The sequence below is a fragment of the Piliocolobus tephrosceles genome, unplaced genomic scaffold (assembly GCF_002776525.5).
Source record: "Piliocolobus tephrosceles isolate RC106 unplaced genomic scaffold, ASM277652v3 unscaffolded_22288, whole genome shotgun sequence".
Lineage (NCBI taxonomy): Eukaryota > Metazoa > Chordata > Mammalia > Primates > Cercopithecidae > Piliocolobus > Piliocolobus tephrosceles.
In genome coordinates, this window is record NW_022304630.1 from 786 (window position 1) to 9032 (window position 8247).

Consider the following 8247-nt stretch of genomic DNA (forward strand, 5'->3'; position numbering starts at 1 on the left):
TGGGCCGCTCCCTCACCCGAGCCCTTCCCGTTTTGTGTTTTAATAATTAGCAAATTCGCAAAATTAAAAGGTCAACACATATAGCTGCGAGGCAGTATTTGCACATAGTGGGTGGTTTTTTTTTTTTTTAATTTTTTTGAGGTAGGATCTCGCTCTCTTGCCCAGGCTGGAGTGCAGTGGTGCAAACACGGCTCACTGCAGCTTCAACCTCCTGGGCTCAAGTGATCCTCCTGCCTCATTCTCCCACATAGGATCCTCCCGCCTCAGCCCCCCCCATAGGATCCCCCCCCCCCGGCCCCCCCGCATAGGATCCTCCCGCCTCAGCCTCCCATATAGGATCCTCCCGCCTCAGCCTCCCGTATAGGATCCTCCCGCCTTAGCCTCCCACCTCAGCCTCCCGCATAGGATCCTCCCACCTCAGCTCTGCTGCATCAGATCCTCCCACCCCAGCCTCTCACATAGGATCCTCCCGCCTCAGCCTCCCGCCTCAGCCTCCCGCATAGGATCCTCCCACCTCAGCTCTCCCGCATCAGATCCTCCCACCCCAGCCTCTCACATAGGATCCTCAGCCTCCTGCATAACTGGGACCACAGGCATGAGCCACCCGGCCTGGCCTGCATGTACTTTTATTTATTTATTTTTGAGACAGAGTTTTGCTCTTGTTGCCCAGGCTGGAGTGTGGTGGTGGAACAGTCTCAGCTCACAGCAACCTCCGCCCCCTGGGTTCAAGTTCAAGCAAATCTCCGGCTTCATCCTCCCAAGTAGCCGGGGTTACAGGCATCTGCCACCAGGCCTGGCGAACCACCAGGCCTGGCGGTTTTTTTTTTTTTTTTTTGAGTCAGCGTCTCACTCTGTCTGCCAGGCTGGAGTGCAGAGGTGCGATCTCAGCTCACTGCAAGGTCCACCTCCTGGGTTCACGGCATTCTCCTGCTTCAGCCTCCCGAGTAGCTGGGACTACAGGCGCCTGCCACCACACCCAGCTAATTTTTTTAATATTTTTAGTAGAGACGGGGTTTCACCGTGTTAGCCAGGATGGTCTCGATCTCCTGACCTCGTGATCTGTCTGCCTCGGCCTCCCCAAGTGCTGGGATTACAAGCGTGAGCCACCGCGCCCGGTCTGTTTTTTGTATTTTTAGTAGGGACAGGGTTTCACCGTATTGACCAGGCTGGTTTCCAACTCCTGACCTCAGGTGATCCACCCACCTTGGCCTCCCAAAATGCTGGGATTACAGGTGTGAGCCACCGTGCCTGGCCTCTGCACACACTTTTAAAAATATCAATCTTTTTCCTTACACAGGGTGAGAACTCTGTCTCGGTCGACGGGAAGTGCAGTGACTCCACGCTGCTGAGCAACTTGTTAGAAGAGATGAAGGTGACGCTGGCCAAGTGTTGAGAGCTGCCTCAAGCCCCGCCCCCCCGCGGAGCACACACCCAGGGACCGCAGCCCTGACATGTCTCGCCTCTCCTCGGTCGTGTGTACTGTACGCAAGCCTGAGTGTTAATTTAACTCCATGTTGTCCGCCCGCCGTGTAGACGTCCGAGGTCGTACATTGCGTTGAATTATCCGACCATCCTTTTTTACTGTGACTCTTCCCACTCTCTTTGGCAAGAAGTCCCCTTCACGTCCCCAAACCAGCAAGGGACTCCCCCACCTGGGTCCGTGCCCTGCCCCATGCTGGAGGCCGAGTCCTTGAATGTGGCTTCAGGGGCTCCTGTCCTGGGCCAGGGCCCGATGGGCACCACATGAGGGGCACTTGGTGGACAGGGCGGGGCTGACGTGGCCTCCTCTGGGGTCACCTGGTTTTGTCCCAAAGGTCCTGACAGTGGCGTCCGGGGGAGGGCAAGGAAGGACCGCTGTCGCCAAGGTTTTCTCTCCCAGAACCCACAGTGGGAAAGCGGTTTTGCTGGGCGTTGTCCATCGTCAGTGTGCTCGTGGGCTGGTGGCTGGGCCCTGGGATCCCAGGCCACGCGCCAGCCAGGCTGTGGGCAGGGAGGGGCCAGGGACGCCGAAGAGAGGTTGCAGTCAGAACCATGGACCGGGCGGATGAGGCCTCTGCCACCATTATTCCCAGTCAGCAGAAGTGCATCTCGACGGGCTTAGGTTTGGGGTGGGGGTGTGTGGTCACGTCCCCTGCTTGCCACTGTGCGCACCAAGGTTTCCCCACGTCCTTCCCCACACTGTTAGGAAGGCCCAGCAGGGCCTGGAAGCGCCCGACCCGGGCTGTTCTCCTGTATTGAAGGAGTGTGCCCAGTGCCCTTGGGCAGGACCTGTGAGAGCCCCCACCAGGCAGGGCAAGGGGACTCCGCTCAATCCCCACGGCCAGCGTGGGCACAGGACTGACTCTTCCTCAGAGATAATGACATTTTATCTTTTCCTTTTGATGAAAACTGTCACTTTAGCATGTAATCTATTACAGAATCCCGTGCAGTGATTCTAGGATCTGAAATTATATGATGTTACATAAGAATTTATTTGCTATCGACATTCCCGTATAAAGAAGAGAGAGACATATCACGCTGCTGTCATGATTTTGTGTCAAGATGATCCAATAAAGTTGTAAAACAGGCATTTCCACATGGGGTCTTCTGCCTGACCTGGTCATGCGGCGCCGCAGGGTTGGAGCCTCTGCGCCTCAGCTCATGGTCCCTTGGGAGGTGGCCTCCGTCCCCAGCCCCATCCAGGCCTGGGGCTCGGGCAGGCACAGACCAGGGAATCCCCCACCCCGTGAAGGCCTCAGTTCCCAGCATCTCCACCCAGGGCTGTGCAGGGGAGCAGGTGCCCGCTTTCTCTCCCCTTCCGCAGGAGCCCCTCAGGGCAGGGACAGATCCAGAATTGAGAGCTGCGGAAGAGCAGCCACCCCGCCCCTGGGTGAATTTGCCTCCTTTACACCAGCCTCACACCTTGAAGATGGGAGCCTCGAGCAAGGTGATGCTGGGTCAGTGAAGCTGCTGCCAACTCTAACCCAAGACGCGGCCGTGGTGGCAGGCATTTGGTGGCAGGGGGCGCAGAGCAGCACAGACGGGACCCCAGCCCCGGCCCACACCAGCGTCCTTTATAGAAAACCATGCCTTCAAAGCACCTGCCGCGAGCCTCTTTCCTGTTACTTAAATACGCTCGCCAGCCTCGAAGGAAGCATCCTTCACAGCCAGGACCCGGCGCCACCACTCCGGACGCTGTCCTCAGTGGCCACTACCACGTTCTCCCCTGACATGCATGTGGCTCCCATGTCCCACGGGGCCTGGGAGGCGCTCGGCCACCTTCCCACACGCCGTTCCTGACAGCGAATGTGCCCATGCGCCCCTCCCGTGACGGAAGCCTGAGGCGGCCGCAGAACAGTGCGTGGCGCCCATGCTGGCAGCATCAGTGTGCTCAGGGATGTTCTCGCCAGTGTCCTGCAGCCGCCTCAATGCTGGATCAAAGGGACACTCGAGGAAGTGATGAGACCGGCAGGAAGGGAGACCACCGGGCTGAGGTCGCCCGAGTGAGAATGGGACTTGGAGCTGCACCACTGCACAGATGGAACACGAGTCCCTCCCTCCTGTGTCTCAGGACCAGTCGGCCAGGGTCAGGCAGTGGTGGCCCCGGCTCTGGCCATCATGCCACACCTGTTGCTGCCACAGAGATGACTGGAGACAGCCACAGTTCCTGCGTTCCTTGGCTCGGGTCTGATGTGAGTGACCACAACACCTAAACGCACTAGTGCTGGCCCTGGTCTCGACCATACTGTGGCCTCGCTTTGGGTGGAAGAACCCAGGTGCTCTGTGGGCTTGTGTGAGCCTACCTGTGTGTGCTCAGATGGGCCACGGCCCCACATCTAGGAGTCCGGGGACACTCCCTGAGGCCCTGTGAATGTGGCTCCGAGTTGGTTCCCCCATGGCTGTGGACCTGAGGCCAGGACCTGCCCTGCTCTCTCTGGGACTTTTAGGTCTCCCCAGAAGCCTACCTCCAGCCCCCAGAGGCTTCCCCCTGCCCCGACAAGAACTCTTCTGCAAAGAGAAACATCAGGGACTTTAATCATCAGGTCTCGCAGCTCTGCAGACCTGCCCAGGCACTGACGCTGCACACAGCCCACCCCCGCTCCCTCCCTCCTGCCCTCCCGGCCCTGGCCAGCTCAGGCTCTGTCTGGGGTTGGAGCGGGGGTCCTGAGGCGGCAGCAGCCCAGCTCCAGAGGGACAGGCGGGGGCTGTCCAGCTGAGTCCTGGCCCCACGTTGAGCTAGGGCGGGCCCGGCTGCTGTCAGTGCTGCTTGAGACACTCGGCAGCATCTTCCAAGGTCAGGTTGGCCAGGTGTGGGGGCTCCAGACACCTGAAGGCCGGCGATACCAGGCTGTGGGGAGACGAGGCTGCCTCAGCTCTCCGTGTCCCCCACCCCCTGCCTCCCTCCCTGGGGGTCTTTGCTGGGGGGCCCCAGGTCTCTCCTCCCCACTGGGATGTGTGGTCCTGTGTGTGGCCACATCCACGACACCCACATGCCTGGGATTTCAGAAGGGTGTGGGGGCCGTGGCACGCAGTGCTTAGGAGCACCCCTTCTCCCGAGGCCTCCCTTCTCTAGGTCACTCACAAGGCTGGGGTGGCTCTGTGTGTCCCAGGCCAGGAGGAGGACGAGGAGGAGCGTAGTTGGTTCATGAAACCACCACATGGGTGTGGTTGCAGAGGTGACATCCAGCAGGTGTCCCAGGTATAGGGAGAGCCCCACCGGCGGGACCCCCACTGACCTAGAGGACCCCCCCGCCCCCCCTCCCCTCACCCCCCTCCCCTGAAGGCCAGGTCAAGGCAGCCTTACCTCATGCTCACGTCCTGTCTGAAAGGCAATATGGGGCAGTCAGCTCCTCCATGGGTCACCCCTAACCATCGCAGGGAACCCTCCCAGGCTCTGACCACAGACCTGGGGCAGGGGTGGAACCAGATCCTATGGGGCCCCTTTAGGCAGGATGCCCCCCTCCAGCTAAGGGTCAGAGACCTTTGAGGGTGAAAGGGACTGCGGCCACCTCCTGCGCAGAGCTGGGTTGGACGTGGGAGCTGAGGGAGCCAGCCTGTGCCCCATACATACTCACCCACGAGGTGCTCACACACGCACACTGCCTGTGTCGGTTTGAGGGAAGGACTTACTTGTGCCAGTTATTTCTACAAGCACAGTGGGTTTGGACTCAGGAGGCCGAGTGGCCACGGCCAGTGTTCCCTCCCAGGCCCAGGTGGGCTTGCTGCCGCCCGAAGACCCCACTCACATGTAGTTCAGCAGGCCCTGGACAGCTGACTCCCACTGCTCCGAGGACCTATGGGACATAGGCTTGGAAGTGGTGCGCCCCTGAACCCTCGACCCCATCCTACCCTGATGACGAGGGCCAGGTGGAAGGTGGGGAACCCCCTCCAAGGAGAGCCTGGGACCCCAGGGACAGCAGGGCCCTGGCAGGGATGGGTGTGATGCCTGAGCCCTACTCGCAGTTATAGCCAAAGCAGGTGACGTGCGAGTCTGTGCAGTTGTTGCAGGAGATGGTCTCGTACTGGAAGATGCCTGAAACACACGACAGCCGCCAGGGCTCCCCTCGGCCTCCAGGGCCCCGAGCTGCCGCCAGCGCGCCCCTCAGCCTGGACGGAGCCTCGCTTACCACAGCGGCGCTGACAGTCGAGGCGGCCTGTGGGAGGGCAGGACAGCGCCGTCTTACCAGACCCAGCCTTGTCCCCAGTCCTGCCTCCTCCCAATCCGCCCAGCCTCGGGGCCTGTCCCTTGCCACTGGGGCCCAGGCTCACCTGGTTTTCATATATGTGTGTCCATGGCCCGGAGGAAAGGGGTCCCCAAGGTGACCCCCAGTGTGAGATGGAGAAAACTCCAGGAGAGGGCGTGGCGATACTCCCAGCGCCTCCGGGGGCTACTTAGGGGAGGTCCCGCGGGGTGATGGCATTGATCCTTCAGGGGCTGGGCTGGGTCCCTCCCTGGGGAGCCGCCCTCCTCCCCAGCTGCCCGGTGCCAGGTGCCCTGTTCACATCGCTCCAGCCTCAGCCAAGCCCCGTGGGTCTCCGAGGCTCCGGGCAACACCTCCCTCCCCTGTAGCCTTATTTGCTCACTTTCAATGATGGCGTTCTGGATGAGGTGCACCTGCTCCCGGAAGATGTTTCGCAGCTCGTTGGGGAAATACTCTGAGGAGTCCAAGCAGGAGGAGGTCAGGCTCAGGCGGTGGGCGGGGTGTCCTGGGGTGGGCGGGCCCCGCCTCGGTTTCGCGCCCCTTACCCGGGAAGTACATCTTCCCCTGGTACAGCTGATCCATTCTCTGGTACACTGCTGTCGCCACTTGGTCCAGCTTCTCCCGGGCTGCGGGCAGAAGCCAGGTGACCGGCCTGCCCGGGGGTCTCGCTGGGGGGTAGTCGGGACTGGGCTGGACTCGGGCACTCACTGATCTCGGCGGGGATGGCCAGGTGCAGCTCCTTCATCGTGTCGTCGCTCCAGTCGGTGAGCAGCGCCCCTGACACGGGGATGTCGCCCACCCACCAGGACTTGAGGTTCACATGGTGGCGGTAGAAGGAGAACTTCTCGGAGAACTTGCTGTGGCAGTGCAGACAGCCCTGGGCCAGCGCCGCCGTCACGCCCACCAGGCACAGCAGCAGCGCCATGCCCGTCCCCCGGCCAACGAACGGCGCCGCTCGCGCCACACCCCTCAGCCGCGCACCAACCAACGGACCCACTCGGGCACTAGGCCGCGTCTCCTCCCCGGCCCGCCCCACCGGCGCAGGCCCCGCCCCCTCCCAGGCCCAGCCCCGCCTCCGTCCTCAGCGGACTACTGACGGCGCCGGTTCCGCCTCCAGGCCCCGCCCACGATCCGCCTCAGGAGACTTCCCCACTAGGTGGGCCCCGCCCTACGCATGCGCCAATGGCCCTTGCCCGCTCCTCGGCCAGCTCCCGCTGAGGCCCCGCCCCGTGTCCCGGCGACGGTACAGGCTCCGCCCACAGGCCGCAGCCCCGGTGCTAGGCAACGGGGCCTCCGCCCTGCCCGGCCCGGCTCGGCCTGGCCCTGTCAGGGCGTCCCAGGGCTGCTGCCCGGAACTTGGCTCCGTGCGCCTTCGCCGCCCGGGCCACTTATAGCCCGCGGGACCGAGTCCGGGGGACCCCTACACGCCGCTTCTGCGTGGAGTCCCGGGCCCTTTAAGGAAAGTAGGTCCGGTCCGCGGGTGCGGCCGGCGTGCGTGTGAGGCGTCCTCCGCGACCGTGTCCTTCCGCGGCGGCTGCGAGGCGGGGCGGCGGCTGAGGCGGCCAGGTGGGTGCCGGGAGGGGCGAAGGCGGGCGGCAGAGGCGGCCAAGTAGGTGCCCAGGAGGCGCGAAGGCGGGCGGCAGAGGCGACCAGGTGGGTGCCCGGGAGGGGCGAACTTAGGCGGCGAAGAGACCGAGCCCTGAGGAAGGGCGAACCCTGGCGGCGGGGAAGCTGGATCCCTCAGGAGAGGCGAACTTAGGCGGCGGGGAGGCCGAGCCTTCAGGAAGGGCGAGGCTGGGCGCGGTGGCTCACGCCTGTAGTCCTAGCACTTTGGGAGGCCGAGGCGGGCGGATCACCCGAGATCAGGAGTTCGAGACCAGTCTGGCCAACACGGTGAAACCCGTCTCTACCAAAAATACAAATTAGTGGGGCGAGGTGGCGGGCGCCTGTAATCCCAGCTACTTGGGAGGCTGAGACAGGAGGATCACTTGAACCCGGGAGGCAGAAGTTGCAGTGAGCCGAGATCGCACCACTGCACTCCAGCCTGGGCAACAAGGTGGGGGGGCAAAAAAAAAGGAAGGGCGAACTCAGACGGCAGGGAAGCCGGATCCTTCAGGAGGGGTGAACTTAGGCGGCGAGGAGGCCGAGCCTTCAGGAAGGGGAACTCTGGCGACGGGAAAGCGGAATCCCTCAGGAAGGGCGAACCCTGGCAGGGAGACTGATTCCCCGGGAGGGGGATACAGGGTGCGGGGTCGAGCTGCGGGGGCGAACTCCTGGCCCTGCCCACTGTCCTGCCTCAGGACCCCGCACCTCCCTGCGTGTGTTAAAATTCTGCAGGGCTTCAGGACCCCTAAGCCCACGCGGCAGTCGGGCCCTTTCGAATAGGCCCTTCTTGCTCGGGGTCCCCAAAGTCGCTAGCAGGGTCCCCCCACCCCCGAAAGAGGCGCCCACCAAGGACAAACTGCTCCTTCCTGCAGCGAAGAGGGGCTAGAAAGTGTAAGCGAGGGTGCATTTTATTAGGAGTCACTGAGAGGGGTGGGGAGATTGGAAAATCCAATCACAGAGC

The 8247-nt window shown here is 62.5% G+C and overlaps 1 protein-coding gene and 1 pseudogene across 6 annotated transcripts; one reads left to right on the top strand and one right to left on the bottom strand.

Moving 5' to 3' along the window:
* The first annotated feature begins 1222 nt into the window (after positions 1-1222).
* LOC111520699 lies at positions 1223-2573 on the top strand (annotated as a pseudogene). The gene has a single exon (XR_002724742.2). The product of XR_002724742.2 is annotated as an uncharacterized LOC111520699 (transcript).
* A 1418-nt stretch (positions 2574-3991) lies between these two features.
* Positions 3992-7929, bottom strand: IZUMO4 (IZUMO family member 4). Of its 5 annotated transcripts, XR_002724741.2 has the most exons (11): positions 6390-7923; positions 6227-6307; positions 6064-6135; positions 5749-5867; positions 5607-5633; positions 5437-5512; positions 5226-5273; positions 5110-5124; positions 4784-4801; positions 4562-4576; positions 4233-4327 (listed from the first exon to the last, which is right to left on the bottom strand). XR_002724741.2 is itself a non-coding variant. In XM_023183651.2 (10 exons), exons 1-10 carry the CDS (start codon positions 6604-6606, stop codon positions 4237-4239), a joined length of 942 nt encoding a protein of 313 aa, XP_023039419.1. In that variant the 5' UTR covers positions 6607-7929; the 3' UTR covers positions 3992-4236. The 5 variants fall into 5 exon arrangements, 4 of the variants coding, with proteins under 4 accessions (XP_023039419.1, XP_023039422.1, XP_023039420.1 ...); XM_023183651.2 differs by having other exon boundaries at positions 3992-4327; positions 5226-5512; positions 6390-7929; XM_023183654.2 differs by lacking the exon at positions 5749-5867 and having other exon boundaries at positions 3992-4327; positions 4562-4615; positions 6390-7920.
* Positions 7930-8247: the final 318 nt, after the last annotated feature.